Genomic DNA, 18,737 nt, shown 5'->3' on the forward strand with positions numbered 1-18,737 from the left:
CCTATTCTTACAGGGACAACCAAATATCATATAGTTTACACTAACATACACAACCTGGTACATTGATGCACTGGTTTACTTTAACCTTTAAATGATCAAATACAGAAAGAACCTTGTTTTTCTGCCGTTTTCCCAACAGTGACCACCTGCTCCCAATCTTTAATAGTATTGCAGAGCTGACAATCTTTAATAGTATTGTAGAGGTCACTCAGCTCTATTGTAGAAATATATGACAGGAAAGGCTGAGACCCGCTACAAATACTGCTCTGATCAAACCTCAGCTTTCCAAAATATCCTATTCTGTAGGAGGGAAGTGAGGCCGCTGGTAACATCGCAGTAATGGAATAACATTCAATCACCATAATATCCACAGACAATGTTTTATTTCAGAATTAACAGATGAGTAATACAAACTATGGATGAATTAACTCAAAATGCAAAAGCTTGTAGTGTATATCATTTGAAAGTGTTTGCAAAAACCCCAATTCTCACACATTTTACAAATCTTTAAGACATTAGTGAGCGAGGTCACACTTTATTTGGATAGTCCGGATTATCCATCTGTAGATGCTCTACGGATAGTATGACTATTTGTTGATAAGGTTACGGTTAGGGTTAAGAATAACGGTCAGGGTTAAGGATATGATTAGTAGGTACAGTGCATTCAGGAAGGATTCAGACCCCTTCCCTTTTTTCACGTTTTGTTACGTTATCCTTTTTCTAAAATAGATTATTTGTTCCCTCAATCTACACACAATACTCCTTAATGACAAAGCGGTTCTGAATACTTATGTAAATGTGATAAACCTGTTTTTGCTTTGTCATTATGGGGTATTGTGTATAGATTGATGAGGGGGGAAAACTATTTAATCCATTTTAGAATAAGGTTGTAATGTAACAAAATGTGGAAAACGTCAAAGGGTCTGAATACTTTCCGAATGCACTGTAGTGGAAATGTTACTGATAGTCTATAGAGCAGTGGTCTCCAAGGCATTCCTAGTCTATCGCCAAACGTTTCTGTAAACAAACAAAAAAACAGCGGTAAGCCTTGCGTTCCTATTTTATTAATTCATCTCGCGCTGTCAGTGGTAGACGCACTCGATTCAGCTGCCCAGTATGCCGGCCGGCCGGCGACGTGTTCCCATTTCATTTGTCTGAAGGTACAAACTATGCATTCCCGGTGGGAGCAAATCAAGTGAAGTGTAGGTCTACCACTGGCCAATCGAATGGCTCAGAATGACATGTCTGCAGTAAAGTAGCAGGCGTAAAAGAACGCTACGGAAAAGTTTATGCTGTAAGATTTCTAAACGTTTAAAACCATGACCAGAGAGGGACTCAACAAATACAGCAAAGCATGAGTAGGAAAGTGTATCGGTAGGCCTGCGTTATTATTAGCGGCTTCTGTCTTTTTTAATATCAAGGAATATTTCACTTTCTCTGTTCATAGGAGTAACATGAATGTGCATGACGCAGAAATAATGGGGTGCGACTCGAGTTTCGCCATCAGCTGGAAGACGGTGTCCCTTTTTGGTCAGTGTCAGCGGAGTAAAGGGAGAGCGGAGGGATGTTGAGAGATGGACCCTCAGTCTGCTGCTCTCTCCCTCCGCTGAGACTGACCATCAGATGCAGGCACCGTCAGCTCAGTAAAAAAGTGAATTATATAAAAATGTACGCTCACTCAGCTGTGCTTCACAAGTAATACAACAACTGATCTATTATTGGTGTGATCCTATAGCCTACATCAAATATATATATATTTTATTAATGGTCTGAGAAGAATAATGCATTGGCAGGGCAAATTCAAGCAAAGCCAATATGCAGTGATAATGTTCTGGGTCAATAGCCTACTGTACAAACCTCATTAATACGGTGTTGTTTTTAATAGGGTGATGTTGCATAGGCTTACGTTTAAACATTATTTTTTTATTTTTTACAGTAGATCTCGGCTTGCATTTTGACTCAGAAACTGATGGACTCCAAAAAGTTTGGTGACCACTGCTGTAGAACATCTACAGATGGACTATCCAAACAAAGAGTTACCGTGAAACCTTCCATTTCTTCACAATAATGTTTTAAAGTTCCACATTTTTGGGAATTTCAGTTTGCGGTTATTAAAACATTTAACATATATGATACATGCAAAGCAGTTTTGAGAATAAAGTAAAAGAGCATATTCAATCACAGTCAGCACTTTAAGTGGTGTCTTCATAATAATGGCATGCAGTACAGTATTTCTTATTTTAAAAAGGCACTTAGCTGTTTTCTACTTTCACTGGTAGATAAGTGAATGAGAAGGTCAGGTGCACACAAAAGAACAATAAATATAGGTTAACAAACATTTGTGTAGTAAATAAACGAAACAAGCTTTAGCGAAGGAAACATGAAGAAATGTCATCACTATATCAACCTTTTGAAATATGACATTAAGAAAAAATAATAATAATTGGAATTTATCAATAAAAAAAACATTAAAATACCAATCATACAATGACTGTTTTTACTTAGACTAATATGCATTCATGTAAGAAACAAAAATAGATACAGTATGTAGTGTATTTTAAAATGGCAAACAGCACATACAATAGTAGAAGTTATTATTATAGCACATAAAATATTTGGAATAATGGAATCTATAAAAAAAAATTGATAATACCAATGCTGAATGTCCTGAATTGGTTCGTAGTGTTCTTTGCAAGGGACAACCTCCTTTGAAGCATGTAATTGGGGAGAAATGCTTGAAACCTGAATGTGATACCCCATAACATGAGTCACCCCCCAACACAGCATATTCACTCCACGTTTCTGTACCTGGTGAAGAGGTTGTAAAGCACCCTCAGGGTTGACTTGAGGTCACAGTTCACGATATCTGGGAAATAAGGGAATTAATAACATTTGAATAAACACAAACAGCAATCTCTCTGAAAAAAGAAATGTTTTGATAGAATTCAATAAAAAAAATATTTGACTGGTATTGACTCGATCAGGATATGCGGTATAAAGGAAATGTTTTGACCATGAGAAATGATTCAGGTGCAACACTGCCAATGAAAAAGGTACACCGACCATGAATGTGTTACAACACGCATTCACAGACACACTACTACATAATACTAAGGACAAACTAACAAAGACGTCACGTAAACACACAAACCCCAACAAGTAAACATATCCACAAAGGGGCTTGGTGTGTAGTGCTTTTATTTTAGTTTAGCAAAGTGTGGCATTTAAGATTCACTGAATGGATTTGTACCGGAGATGAGCATATAGCCAATTCTCTCGGAACAGTTCGAATGGAACATACAGCAATATTCTCACATAAGTTTTGCTTTCAGGGCTTACTGCCTGACAGAATTCTCACCAAAAAATACTGGACTTTAAATTAGGAGGCAAATGTATTGCGCCATCATCATGGTTTTGCACCAAATTTCCAGAATCAGTCTTCTTAAAAATAAGAAAAAGGACAAAAAAAAATGTAAAAGTAAAACAAAACAATTGTCCGTGGGAACTATATAAACCGCATCCTAAAGGAGAACACCTACCTTCAGGTCTAGGTTTGGGTCTCTCCAAACCTCCGTCTTGCATCAGCTCAAAAGAGAAGGACACATTGTGCACCTGCATGAGAAGGACAATGACAGCAACATTACACAACAGAAGAGCAAGACACACAGGTAGGCCTAGAGTACGAGGAAACAGCTCCCAAACCATAACACACCTATACAATTCACACAAGTCATTACAGTTCCCCTACCACAGGTTCCTAGGTGTGTAAACATCAGCTCAATAAACCCATAAGCTCTTTACAGCTGGACAAACAGTCACTCGGCACCAGGCAAAAAGGAGGGGGAGGGGGTTCTATCAGAATTTGGTTGTTGTTTGGTTCATGTAAAAGTGTGGTACTGAGTGTCAGTACAGGATGTGGGAAGCCTTAGAACAGATCAGCTAGGAGGTGAAGGCAATTTAAGAAATATGGAGTGGATAATTAGTAGCCAAAGCTTAAGAGAAAGAGAGCGCTTGAGACAGAAGAAAGAGTGAGAGAGCGAAAGAAAAGGAAGAACAAGAGTTAAAAATCAAGCAATACCGAGACTGACCATTGGAGGATTCCTTCAGGCGAGTACCAGGGACTCCTATATAGCAGCTGTCCCTGAAAAGACCCCTTGTCCCTTCTCCCCCCCCCCCCTCTCCCTGCATTAGCGCTAATCTCCTGGCCACTTATTGATTTTCTGTGCAGGAGCAGATTACAGATGCTGCCTGCCGGGTGCCCACTGCCTGGCACAGCCTGCTGGAGAGGACCCAGTCTCAGGCCTGACAGGGCATCCCTTTAGAAAGCCTGCTAAGAATAGCCGTCAAGAGGATTTGGGTTGCACATTGTCTGTCTGACAATATGGAATAATCTTCATGATAAATACCAATATCAGCAAATATAATTAATCACTGAGGGATTAGCAATCTTGAATTAAAAAATGATGCAAATGTTTGAATTAAACAATTAGGGCCTGAAAATACAATAATTTGCTGGAAATGTATGAAACAGAACAAAACAAAGACTAGTGTGTTCACTGTCATTAAAGTGTACCACACAGCACAAATATAGAATTTGGAAAAATGGAGAGTAAATGTCAACATACCTGTTGTTCAAAGTTCTCAGGAGTCAGGAAGAAATTATAGAGTGGAACAAAGTAGCCCTCCAGCAATCCCATCAGCAGAACAAGGTACACACCGTCAGCAAACTAAAGAATAAAAAAAAACATGCTTATTCATATCAATATACAAGAGGTATGATTCTAATTAGATACAGTTGAAGTCGGGAAGTTTCCATACACTTAGGTTGGAGTCATTAAAACTCGTTTTTCAACCACTCCACAAATTTCTTGTTAACAAACTCTAGTTTTGGCAAGTCGGTTAGGACATCTACTTTGTGCATGACAAGTCATTTTTCCAACAATTGTTTACAGACAGATTATTTCACTTAATCTCAATTCCAGTGGGTCAGAAGTTTACATACACTAAATTGACTGTGCCTTTAAACAGCTTGGAAATTCCAGAAAATGATGTAATGTCTTTGGAAGCTTCTGTTAGGCTAATTGACATAATTTGAGTCAATTGGAGGTGTACCTGTGGATGTATTTCAAGGCCTACCTTCAAACTCAGTGCCTCTTTGCTTGATATCATGGGAAAATCCAAATAAATCAATTGTAGACCTCCACAAGTCTGATTCATCCTTGGGAGCGTTTTCCAAACACCTAAAGATACCACGTTCATCTGTACCAACAATAGTACGCATGTATAAACACCATGGGACCACGCAACCGTCATACCACTCAGGAAGGAGACGCGTTCTGTCTCCTAAAGATGAATGTACTTTGGTGCGAAAAGTGCAAATCAATCCCAGAACAACAGCAAAGGACCTTGTGAAGATGCTGGAGGAAACAGGTACAAAAGTATCTATATCCACAGTAAAACGAGTCCTATATCGACATAACCTGAAAGGCCGCTCAGCAAGGAAGAAGCCACTACTCCAAAACCGGCATAAAAAAAGCCAGACTATGGTTTGCAACTGCACATGGGGACAAAGATCGTACTTTTTGGAGAAATGTCCTCTGGTCTAATGAAACAAAAAAATAGAACTGTTTGGCCATAATGACCATCGTTATGTTTGGAGGAAAAAGGGGGAGCCTTGCAAGCCGAAGAACACCATCTCAACCGTGAAGAACGGGGGTGGCAGCATCATGTTGTGGGGGTGTTTTGCTGCAGGAGGGACTGGTGCACTTCACAAAATAGATGGCATCATGAGGGGAAATGATGTGGATATATTGAAGCAACATCTCAAGACATTAGTCAGGAAGTTAAAGCTTGGTCGCAAATGTGTCTTCCAAATGGACAAAGACCCCAATCATACTTCCAAAGTTGTGGCAAAATGGTTTAAGGACAACAAAGTCAAGGTATTAGAGTGGCCATCACAAAGCCCTGACCTCAATCCTTTAGAATATTTGTGGGTAGAACTGAAAAAGCATGTGCGAGCAAGGAGGCCCACAAACCTGACTCGATTACACTAGCTTTGTCAGGATGAAGTGGGCCAAAATTCACCCAACTTATTGTGGGAAGCTTGTGGAAGGCTACCCGAAATGTTTGACCCAAGTTAAACAATTTAAAGGCAATGCTACCAAATACTAATTGAGTGTATGTAAACTTCTGACCCACTGGGAATGTGATGAAAGAAATAAAAGCTGAAATAAATCATTCTCTCTACTATTATTCTGACATTTCACATTCTTAAAATAAAGTGGTGATCCTAACTGACCTAAGACAGGGAATGGTTACTAGGATTAAATGTCAGGAATTGTGAAAAACTGAGTTTAAATGTATTTGGCTAAGGTGTATGTAAACTTCCGACTTCAACTGTAATTCCAGTTTATACTGTACCTGTGTGTCCAGTTCAGCCACCTCCAGATTGAGCTTGTTCAAGTGTTTGTTCACAAAGGTGATGAGAGTCTGTGGAAACAGCAGTCAGTTCTGTGAGGCACGCCAACAGTACAACAGAAAACTCTACTACTACTAGTATTAACACACACTACCTTTTTTACCACATTGAGCTTGTCTGGAGCGTGATCAAACAGGGTGTCGAAAGCATCTCGCTCTTAATGGACGGAGAGAACAGTCATACCGTTACTCACAGAAACAAGGTAAAAAGCATCAAGGTTGTCATATACTGAAAACAGCGATTTAAAAAATAAAAAGTGTCAAATTTACTGCGACTGATTCAAAGATGCATTAGGAGAGAATAAACCCAGTAGAAGACATACCATGTCTGCCAGATAAAGCCCTGAGAGAAAAGAGAAAGACAAAACAAGATTTGGTCTTCAAGGACAGCTCACGAAGAACTTCATTAAAATGTCCATATTAGCCTACTTTACATTTTAGCAGACGGACGCTCTTATCCAGAGCGAATTACAGTAGTGAGTGAGTACATTTTCATACTGGTCCCCCATGGGAATCAAACCCACAACCCTGGCGTTGCAAGCGCCTTGCTCTACCAAGTGAGCCACAAAGGGACTATTCTACAAGTACTAAATCTTTCTCAAATTATTACCAATTCTACAAGGTATGACTCCAAACATCTAGACAAGGCAACTCTCCTCAATGTAATGCTCACAAATATTCCTGATAGGCATCAGTCTGGAATTTTCTGTAATGACCTTAGTGATCACTGTTTTACAGCCTGTGTTTGTAATGGCTGCTCAGTGAAACAACTTGTCTTGATTGTCATAGACACTTACTAAAAAACTTCCTTCATGAACTGGCCTCTAAAATGGTATAGAATCAGCTTGATCCCCTCTGTCGAAGACGCTTGGACCTTCTTTTCTTGATATTTTCAGTGGTATTGTTAACAAACACGCCCCCATAAAGAAAATGAGAATTAACAACTGGGTCTAGCCCCTGGTTCGACTGGGATCTTGTAGAGTTACTCCACCTCAAGAATTGCATTTGGCGACAGGCTCGGCACACACATACTCCGGCTGACTGTTTCTCGTTCAGGCAAATGAGAAATAACTGCACTTAGGCTATCCGGAAGGCCAAAGTTAGTTACTTTAAGGAGCAGTTCCCTCTCTGTGGGTCTACCCCAAGAAGTTCTGGAAAACAGTTAAAGACCTGGAGAATAAACCCTCCTCCTCACAGTTGCCCATGTCCCTTAATGTTGATGATGTGGTTGTTACTGACATGAAGCACAAGGCTGAGCTCTTTAATCACCTCTTCATTAAGTCAGGATTCCTATTTGACTCAGCCATGCCTCCTTGCCCGTTCAACATTTCCTCATCTCCCACCCCTTCTAATGCGACTATCCCCGATGCGTCTCCCTCTTTTTCCCCTGCCCCGCTACAACGTTTCTCCCTGCAGGCAGTCACTGAGTCCGAGGTGCTAAAGGAGCGCCTTAAACTTGACCCCCAAAAAACATCTGGGTCAGATGGTTTAGCCCCTTTCTTCTTTAACGTTGCTGCCCCCATCATCGCCAAGCCTGTCACTCCTTTCTGGGGAGGTTCCCATTGCTTGGAAGGCAGCCACGGTTCGTCCTTTATTTAAAAGGGGGAGATCAAGCTGATCCTAACTGTTATAGGCCTATTTTTATTATGCCCCATTTATCAAGTGTTGGAAAAACTTGTCAATAATCAACTGACTGGCTTCCTTGATGTCTATAGTATTCTTTCGGGTATGCAATCTGGTTTCCGCTCAGGTTATGGATGTGTAACTGCAACCTTAAAAAGGTCCTCAATGATGTCACCATTGCCCTTGATTCTAAGCAATGTTGTACTGCTATTTTTATTGACTTGGCCAAAGCTTTTAATACGGTAGACCATTCCATTCTTGTGGGCCGGCTAAGGAGTATTGGCGTCTCTGATGGGTCTTTGGCCTGGTTTGCTAACTACCTCTCAAAGAGTGCAGTGCATAAAGTCAAAATCTGCTGTCTCAGCCACTGCCTGTCACCAAGAGAGTACCCCAAGGCTCGATCCTAGGCCCCCCGCACTTCTCAATTTTCATCAACAACATAGCTCAGGCAGTAGGAAGTGCTCTCATCCATTTATATGCAGATGGTAGTCTTCTACTCAGCTGGCCCATCCCCGGATATTGTGTTAAATGTTCTAAAACAAAGCTTTCTTAGTGTCCAACAAGCTTTCACTACCTTTAATCTTGTTCTGAACACCTCCAAAACAAAGGTCATCTGGTTTGTTAAGAAGAATGCCCCTCTTCCCACAGGTGTTATTACTACCTCTGAGGGTTTAGAGCTTGAGGTAGTCACCTCATACAAGTACTTGGGAGTATGGCTAGGCAGTACACTGTCCTTCTCTCAGCACATATGAAAGCTGCAGGCTAAAGTTAAATCCAGACTTGGCTTCCTCTATCGTAATCACTCCTCTTCACCCCAGCGTCCAAAATAACCTTGATTCATATGACCATCCTACCCATGCTAGATTACGGAGATGTAATTTATAGATCGGCAGGTAAGGGTGCTCTCGAGCAGCTAGATGTTCTTTACCATTCGGCCATCAGATTTGCCACCAATGCTCCTTATAGAACACATCACTGCACTCTATACTCCTTTGTAAACTGGTCATCTCTGTATACCTGTCGCAAGACCCACTGGTTGATGCTTATTTATAAAACCCTCTTAGGCTTCACTCCCCCCTATCTGAGATATCTACTGCAGCCCTCATCCTCCACATACAACAACCATTCTGCCAGTCACATTCTGTTAAAGGTCCCCAAAGCACACACATCCCTAGGTCGCTTGTCTTTTCAGTTCGCCACAGCTAGCGACTGGAACGAGCTGCAACAAACACTCAAACTGGACAGTTCTCAAACTCTTCATTCAAAGACTCAATCATGGACACTCTTACTGACAGTTGTAGCTGCTTTGTGTAATGTATTGTTGTCTCTACCTTCTTGCCCTTTGTGCTGTTGTCTGTGCCCAATAATGTTTGTACCATGTTTTGTGCTGCTACCATGTTGTTGTGTTTCCTTACCATGTTGTTGTCTTAGGTCTCTCTTTACATAGTGTTGTCTCTCTTGTCCTATATTTATATGTACTTATTATTAATGGCATCTCCCGGGTGGCGCAGTGGTCTAGGGCACTGCATCGCAGTGCTAGCTGCGCCACCAGAGTCTCTGGGTTCGCACCCAGGCTGGGCTGGGTTCGCGCCCAGGCTGGGCTGGGTTCGCGCCCAGGCTCTGTCGCAGCCGGCCGCAACCGGGAGATCCGTGGGGCGACGCACAATTGGCATAGCGTCGTCCGGGTTAGGGAGGGTTTGGCCGGTAGGGAGGGTTTGGCCGGTAGGGATATCCTTGTCTCAGTATGTAAAAAAAAAAAAAATGTAATAAAATGTATGCACTCTACTGTAAGTCGCTCTGGATAAGAGCGTCTGCTAAATGACTAAAATGTAAATGTAATTAATCCCAGGCCCCCATAGGAGGCCTTTTGGTAGGCCGTCATTGTAAATAAGAATTTGTTCTTAACTGACTTGCCTAGTTAAATAAAAAATTAAAAGATACCATTGATACATTCATATCAACCTGATACAGAGGAATGTTGGTGGTGAATACAGTAATGTTGTTGGAGTACACAAGCGATTAACCTTACTGAACAGTAACAAAATGGGCCACTAGGCATTGTTACATGTTGAGTCAAGGGGCTGCTGCAACATCCCAACAGCTATCACACAAAAGAGGGCCAACAAGGAATGGCTTAGGGGCCAACAAGAAACGGCACCCTTTCTCTTCATGGTGTAATCCCTGATGGCAGTGGCAGGGCAACGGTCCTGGTCATATGATAACAGCCCTGTGACCGTGACCATGATATGAGCGCTTTGCTCGCCCACTAATCTCCCCAGCTGCTCTGGACCTGCTGGTCCGCTCCAACCTCAGCTGGGTCAACGCTACACTGGCAAGGAACCATCACATCCCTGTTTACACAATGGTCGACTGTGTTCATACACACTGGTGAAATAATTGTGCTTGAAAACCTATTAATAGGATGCAGTTATTTCATAAAGGCTACAGAGGGGATTGCATTTGAGAGATACAAATCTATATTAAAGTACTTCATATTGTAAATAGGAGATTGCATTGTGTTTCGGGGAAGACAGTGGTATGTGGTTTACTGCTGTCGTGAACCCATCCCTATTTCTAACATAACAGAGCTCTCACACCGAGTGAGAAGGAGGGTGTTCTCTCAATGACTGGTTCATCCCATCAGAAAAAAAGTGACCTACTCTGTATTGCCCGTGATCTCCTCCTGGATCTGGCGAGATTGCAGAATCCCCTCCCTTTTCTGAGAGAAAATAAAGAAAAAACAGGAAAAGAAACCGGGTAAATAGGCATTTTAACAGTCATAGATTTAGCCGGTGGTAACTTGTGAAATAGACACCGGCTGGAAGGCGGTTTTAACCAATCAGCATTCAGGATTAGACCCACCCGTTGTATAATTTGACATAATTTGACATAAAGTATTGTAGTACTGCCATTTATCGTAAAACAGCATTTATAAGCATGTATAGCAAAGTTATTATAACATGTAACAAAACATGTATATGACCTCAGACTTATATCAAGTTTCATTCATGTGTACTATGCACCAAGCAAAATAAGAGGATTTACAGTACCTGAACCACCACTACTTGGATGGACACGTGATCAGGAAGTCTGATTGGTGCTCTGAAGTGCTGAGATAGCGCCACCAACAGGTGAAGAATGGCCACTATACTCTTAGCATGGACCGCTGGGCAAGAGACCGACAGAAATGGGGATTTGCTTTAGTTTTCATTGGTTGGAAGAACAATCAATGAAGGAAACAATGTTTTGATTCCTGCCTAATAAAAAGAAGCTAAATTAAAGGAGCGGTATCTAAAAGCCCTCTGATATCGGCCTGATCCTCTGAGCCTAAGAGGATCAGAACAGAAGTGTGTGTTACATCTCCCTTAAGTGTTTTCTTCAGCTTGAAAGCAGGGACCGACGCATTGATTTGGTTAGCGCTCGGCTGACAGAATTCTGCTGTAAATTCGATCAAAAACGCCATCATATCATACAAGTGTTCCTCTTTCGTGATGTAGTCATGCATTTACCTCTTACCGTAAGCCGAGATCCACATTAGCGCCACTGGCTGCCCCTGGCGCATTTGTTATGGTTTTTGAAAAGCAAAGTAATACAAAAAATAAAACATTGCACATACTCTGCTCTTCTATCAAGTGCCACGATTAAAACAGCGTTTGTCGTTTTAAGTCAGGTCTTTGTTGTTTGGAATATTGCAAACAGACGTGGCAGTTTCACCGCTACGGGTTCCAACTTTAATGAATATGTATATTTCTGGACTACTTCCCTCAAATCAGTTCATCCCTACAACTCTCTTTCCTTTTCTCATACATGTACGCTAATGATAAAACACAAGCTAGAATGCTATTACCAGTGTTATCATATTCTTGTTAAAAGCCTCATAAAAATGGAGACACCAAGGCAAACCTAAAGTGCTTTACTGAAATGTACTGTATGGACAGACATTCCTTCTCCATTAGAGACGGCTCAATGGGAAGCAGAGAAAACTCGACGACCAGTGTATGGACTCGACGACCAGTGTATGGACTCGACGACCAGTGTATGGACTCGACGACCAGTGTATGGACTCGACGACCAGTGTATGGACTCGACGACCAGTGTATGGACTCGACGACCAGTGTATGGACTCGACGACCAGTGTATGGACTCGACGACCAGTGTATGGACTCGTCGACCAGTGTATGGACTCGTCGACCAGTGTATGGACTCGTCGACCAGTGTATGGACTCGTAACAAGCTGAAGCCCCCGTGTATTCCACCTGTCTGACCACTTGGGCTCACTCAACAACTACTGTATGCTGAGTCTCTCTCACCAAAGAGAGGAAAATGGACTGAAACACGGAGGGACTGTCCAATAAGAACGCTTGTTATCATTTTCCGTTGCGTAATGTCTTGCTACCGTGTGCCCTAATTAATAGGACCTAGTTCTCAGCCTCTACTTACAGTCCACGTTCCATTTGATGCTCCTGGCAGAGACCTTGATGGAGTCATTGATCCTCTCCAGCACCGTCTGCAGTTTCTGTTTCTGGGCGATCTCCGACTGGGTCACCTCAGCTACGTTTAGCTTCTCCCCCTCCAGCTTCTCTGAAACACATATACAAAGAAAACAGCATGTATTACATTTGGTCAGGGGTCTTCTTTAGCATAAATACAGGCATTTGCACAATGAGAGAAAGGCCTGAGAGAAAATGGTCAGAGGGAGAAGGCGATCGGTAGTAGTGATCCTTTAAGTTTGATGGAAAACCATTAAATGGACTTGTTCCTCACCAAAGAGTTTCTGCAGAACCTGCCCGTCGTATAGATCCTCAGCCAGGTCCTTCACGATGATCCTCTCCCCCACCAACACATCATTGATCCAGTCGATCAACACCTTCTGGAGTTCCTGGAGTTTCTGGTCGTTCTTGGAGTTTGGGTCGACCATGGTGCGGACCTCATTCTCCTCTGTAGGAACGGAAAGCAAGATTAGGTAGGTATAGCCAGTGTCAAGGCGTCTCATCTTCTATGGCCAGGGATCTCAGATGGGGACTGTACTGTACTGCACTTACCTAGCATGGTGTCTTCTGGGTCCAGCTCGTATTGGGTGGGGCTCAAGGGCAGGTTGATGGCATTCATCCCCTCTTCCTGGAGCTCAGACACTGTAGGGAGGGAAGACGCAAAAGAGAGCACGTCACGTCACTCACAAGGCATCCTCTCAAACCGCTATCTTTCAGTGCCACAACTATAAATCCACGTAGGTTGTAAGTGGCTTACTGTTTGTGCCTCCTTTTTAACTGTGATAATTCGACAAAAAAAAAAAGTGCTTTCCACAATTTAGGCTAATACACGTTTCATGTTGCTCAGTACCTTTGCTGCTCTTAGCATTAGCTAAGCCAGTATGGCCAATCCAGCAGACATAAGCACGGAGGGTCAGGGGAAATGAGAGGTTGTTGTTAAGGCGGGGGACAACTACTAGGATAGGGACCAGCACATGATAGCACTGTAATAGTGTTCTCACACCACTAACACACTAGCTAACTACTACCACAACTATTTGGTCAAAATAGCCTAGCGCTAACACAGGACCGGGCGTTACCTTCTTTATCATGTCAAATATGGTATATTATTGAGGTGTAGCGGTTATTTCTGGAAGTGGTTTCACTCGTCAAGGAATATTTTCTTAGAAGCTGCTGCTCATTGGAAAAACACGGCAATTTTATCTCAAGTCCAGGTAATGCCCTTCTGTCCTCCAGACAGGCATTTCCTCATAGTCTACTACTTCTTGGCCCTCATCCGTACACTCCTCCTCCCTAGGCTATATCTCACAACAGAGGAGACGTGTTCTAAAGGGGATGATTCTTATGTATTCTTAAATCAATAGCAGCAGCTACAATTGATTCTTAAATCAATATCACGTTTTCTCCTTAGATCACTGCACCACCTCAGCTTTCGGTGTCACCGATCCTAAATCAGCTTTATCTGATCTGACACTGTTCTCAGTTAACCAAGACAATATACTTTTCCCACCTGTTTAGTAGCCTATTTATCACACAGAACATCCTGGTTTCCCACCAACCCCTGCCCAAGCATGCGTTTCACTATACTGCTTCGTGTCAGTTTCAGTGACACCTGTAGTGGTGTGAACATCCTGTGCTGGATTTCTCAGCCTTCCTTCCCAGCGAGGATGACATCCTCTTAATCAACACCATCAGCAGCCCTAATTCTGACCGCCTGTGTAGCGTCATATCAAGACTAAGGAGAATATCCTGTGCCTTGACAGTACGACAAACGTATTTACTTTTTCCAGATTTTGTTGTGTTACAGCCTGAATTTAAAATTGATCAATGGACATGCAATTATCTGTAAGGTCCGTCAGTCGAGGCTTGAATTTCAAAAACAGATTCAACCAAAGACCAGGGAGGTTTTCCAATGCCTCGCAAAGGGCACCTATTGGTAGATGGGGGGGGGGGGGGGGGGGGAGCAGACATTGAATATCCCTTTGAGCATGGTGAAGTTATTAATTACACTTTGGATAGAATATCAATTCACCCAGTCACTACAATGATACAGACGTCCTTCCCAATTCAGTTGCCGGAGAGGAAGGAAACCGCTCAGGGATTTCACAATGAGGCCAATGGTGACTTTAAAACTGAGAGAGTTTAATGGCTGTGAAGGGAGAAAATTGAGGATGGATCAACATTGTAGTTACTCTGCAATACTAACCTAATTGACAGAGTGAAAAGAAGGAAGCCTGTACAGAATACAAATATTCCAAAACAGTTATCCTATCTGCAACATGGCACTAAAGTAATACTGCAAAAAATGTGGCAAAGCAATTCGCTTTTTGTCCTGAATACAAAGTGTTATGTTTGGGGCAAATCCAATATACCATTACTGAGTACCACTCTCCATTTTTTTCAAACATAGTGGCAGTGGTGTAAAGTACTTAAGTAGTAGTTCAAAGTATTTTTACATAAGTACTTTACTATTTATATTTTTGACAACTTTTACTTTACGACATTCCTTAAGAAAATAATGTACTTTTTACTCCATACATTTTTCCTGACACCCAAAAGTACTCGTTACATTTTGACAGAAAAATTGTCCATTTCACACACTTATCAAGAGAACATCCCTGGCCATCCGTACTGCCTCTGATCTGGCGGACTCTCTAAACACAAATGCTTCGTTTGTAAATTATGTCTGAGTGTTGGAGTGTGCCCCCAGCTAACCACCAATTAATTTAAATAAAATTGTGCTGTCTGGTTTGCTTAATATAGGGAATTTGAATTGGTTTATAATTTTACTTTTGTTACTTAAATAGATTCTAGCAATTCCATTTACTTATGATACTTAAGTATATTTAAAACCCAAATACGTTTAGACTTTTACTCAAGTAGTATATTACTGGGTAACTTTCACGTGAGTCTTTTTTAAATTAAGGGTATCTTTACTTTTACTCAAGTATGACAATTGAGTACTTTTTTCATCACTGCATAGTGTTATGGGTATGATTTTAAAATCGCCAAGGACTGGGGAGTTTTTCAGGATAAAAAAAGAAACGGAGCTAAGCAGAGGCAAAATTCTAGTTCAGTCTTTTTCACCAGACACTGGGAGATGAATTCACCTTTCAGCAGGACAATAACCTAACACACAAGGCCAAATCTACACTGGAGTTGCTTACCAAGAAGACAATGAATGTTCCTGAGTGGCTGAGTTACAGTTGACTTAAAATCTACTTGAAAATCTACAGCAAGACCTGAAAATGGTTGTCAAGGAAAAATCTACAGCAAGACCTGAAAATGGTTGTCAAGGAATAATCAACAACCAATTTGACAGAGCTTGAAGAATTTTGAAAAGAGTAATGGGATTGTGCAAATGTTGCACAATCCAGGTGTGGAAAGCTCTTCGAGACTTACCCAGAAAGACTCACAGCTGCTTCTACAAAGTATTACCTCAGGGGTGTGAGTACTTATGTAAATGAGATATTTATGCATTTCATTTTCAATGAATTAGCAAACATTTCTCAAAACATGTTTTCACTTTGTCATTATGGGGTATTGTGTGTAGATGAGTGAGAAAAAACTACTTAATCCATTTTTAACTCAGGCTGTAACCGAGCAGTCACTTTATCCCTACCTACATGTACAAATTACCTCGACTAACCTGTAGCACCGACCCCCACACATTGACTCGGAACCGGTACCCTCTGTATATAGCCTCATTGTCAATTTTAAGTTTTACTTTTAAGTGAATATTTTCTGAACTATTTCTTGAACTGTATTGTTGGTTAAAAGTATTCGGCATATGTGACAAATACAATTTGATATGTGGAATAAGTAAAGGGGTATGAATACTTTGAGGGCACTGTATGCCTTCTCTCAGAAATAATTGTATGACTGAAAATTGCATGCATCAGCGTGTCTACAAGAAAACACAGGTATTATCACTGCCCTCCCAATCACACATTTAAATAATCTCCATAAACAATGTCCGCTTGACCAGCAGAGATTCACAGACAGAGCATGTGATGCTATGAGTTGGGGTGCTAATCCTATCCCAGACCTGCTACAGACACTGGGTCTCCATTCCTCGTCTCCTTTCCTTCATATGAACTGATGTGAAGGAACTGGATTGGTGAAAGCAAATACCTGGTAGGGATCCACCACACATTGCTTACACCCATCCTGCAACATCATCTATGTGTAAATGAAGGAAGGGAAAGCAGCAAAGGACGCCACTTTAGATTGTTGAAATGCAGCCACAGTGTTTCTCCTCCCTCTCCTCATGCTCCAGCAGTGGGTGGGTGAATCCTAACAGGCTGTCTTACCTGGTGGGCAGAGTGCTCGACAGCCCATCTCTCCATTCTCTGAGTTTCCAGCATCTTCCCTTCACCGACTCATCCTCTCCTCCAGCCTGCTTAACATCCACTGTCCTGTCTCTAACACTCTCTCTCGCCCTTTCCTCCCTCTCTCGCCGCGGTCCAATCAACAGGCTTGTTCAAGGCCGTGCCCCCTCTCTTCCTCCCCATCGTAAAATGTTGGAGTGCTTCAAATTAAATATACTGCCGCAACGCGGGACCAGAGAAGCTTTCCATCAAATCACCAGGAACACACTGCGGACATCCTGGCCAGTGTGCTCCGCTGTGGATGTGTGTGAGGGAGAGACGGGATAGGGCTCAGCTGTAGTGTGTCAACCACTCAGCCCTGTGAACTCTGATTGATACAAACCAATCATAACACAAGTGCAGGGCCGGACAACCACATTTTGGGGGCCCCCTGGAGATCAGGGGCACTCTGAACAGGACAAACGAAGAGGGAACATTTCCACTTAATGTGCAACTTTAATTCATTTGCTGATGAACTTGAGGAAAAACAATGGGCAACTTGTTCATTTTATAGGTGTGTTAATCCTGTAGCAGTGAAATAAAGGACATATACTAGCAGTACAGCTGCTCCTGGAGTTGTGTTTGCTCTTGCCTCATTCCTGAGTAATTGCATCTGAAGTAGTAGCATACTCTACATGGCAACCATTGCCTGCAGCTACAGTAAGTAACTCTACTAGGCACTGCATGCGCTCCCAGGCTGCCCTGCAGGCCAACTCGGGTCAATACAAGAACGTTGAATTACAAGACATCCTATAAGAGTGTGTAAGCTAGTTTACTGATATTTAAGCGTATGTAGTACCCTACTCCATTCTGATCTCTTCAATTAATTTGCAGTTCGGAAAGCAGGCAATGGCGATATTCCTTTACCAATAACGAATTGACAGAATCAGACTGAAGAGTAGACAATGGTCGAGGCGTGACTTCATTACACAACGTATTTTCTGCTCAGACTGAAACAATGTTGTAGCGACTAGCTAATTAAAATGAGCTACACGGTCGTTCCATAAAAAAAATATTTTCTGCTTGTGCTTTGCTGATGTTTAAAACAATTTTTTATACACATGTTACTTCACGCAAGAAAAGTTCACACATAGTCGTGACAGTATTGTTTTGATCAGAAATGTACCTTCTTTTGCCTTCTTTCTTCTTACTAAAGTTCCTCCAAGTTTTCCCAGGAACGAGTCATCTTTCTTTCTGGAAGAGGGTGATTTCGGAGTCGTCGGCGACGGAGAGGATGGCGACTTTTGCGGCGAAGTAGCCATGATACAATTTATCCAAAAGTACAATCAATATTGTAAAAGTTGAGTAGGTCTCTGAAATAAATAGATTTTCAAGTCAAGTCAAGTCTGCTCAAATCAAATTTCACTCCCTAAAGCGGAAACGGAATTTCATCCAGCCTTAAATCCCTTCCTTGTTCCCTCCCCTATTTCTAGTGTAAATAAAACCCTACTGGCTGAATACATTGTAGCAACTGGCCCCTGTTGCTTTGACCAGTGTGCTATGTAACTTCTGATTTATCACAAACACATTTTTTCATTATCATATTTTTTCTAGTGGTATCAGTAAGGATGCATAGACATTGTTATAGGCGTTATTCTAATACCACCAACATAGGCTTTGATCCTCAAAAAGTTCTACAGATGCACCATTGAAAGCATCTTGATTGGCTGCATCATCGCATGGTATGGCAACCCAGCAAACATGTCCATATTGGAACACTGTGGGTCCAATGCGGGCTAAAATATTGGCTCCATGTAGGCTGCCCACATTGGGCCGC

At 41.9% G+C, this 18,737-nt stretch overlaps 1 protein-coding gene across 2 annotated transcripts; it reads right to left on the minus strand.

Moving 5' to 3' along the window:
- Window positions 1-366: 366 nt before the first annotated feature.
- LOC139540266 (alpha-parvin-like) lies at window positions 367-18,360 on the minus strand. Of its 2 annotated transcripts, none has more exons than XM_071343960.1 (12): window positions 18,087-18,360; window positions 13,143-13,232; window positions 12,865-13,038; window positions 12,541-12,681; window positions 11,151-11,266; window positions 10,761-10,819; window positions 6,801-6,820; window positions 6,573-6,634; window positions 6,421-6,489; window positions 4,626-4,727; window positions 3,540-3,612; window positions 367-2,866 (listed from the first exon to the last, which is right to left on the minus strand). In XM_071343960.1, the coding sequence occupies exons 1-12, from the start codon at window positions 18,220-18,222 to the stop codon at window positions 2,790-2,792; spliced, it is 1,119 nt and encodes a 372-aa protein (XP_071200061.1). In that variant the 5' UTR covers window positions 18,223-18,360; the 3' UTR covers window positions 367-2,789. The 2 variants fall into 2 exon arrangements, with proteins under 2 accessions (XP_071200061.1, XP_071200062.1); XM_071343961.1 differs by lacking the exon at window positions 18,087-18,360 and adding an exon at window positions 16,904-17,008.
- Window positions 18,361-18,737: the final 377 nt, after the last annotated feature.

The sequence above is a fragment of the Salvelinus alpinus genome, chromosome 15 (assembly GCF_045679555.1).
Source record: "Salvelinus alpinus chromosome 15, SLU_Salpinus.1, whole genome shotgun sequence".
Lineage (NCBI taxonomy): Eukaryota > Metazoa > Chordata > Actinopteri > Salmoniformes > Salmonidae > Salvelinus > Salvelinus alpinus.

Coding starts and splice junctions, on each gene's coding strand:
- LOC139540266 (XM_071343960.1), bottom strand. CDS start 18,222: ATGGCTACTTCGCCGCAAAAGTCGCCATCCTCTCCGTCGCCGACGACT. Junction 13,233..18,086: donor AAGAAAGAAGGCAAAAGAAG/GTACATTTCTGA, acceptor CCCTCCCTACAG/TGTCTGAGCTCCAGGAAGAG. Junction 6,635..6,800: donor GGCTTTATCTGGCAGACATG/GTATGTCTTCTA, acceptor CCGTCCATTAAG/AGCGAGATGCTTTCGACACC.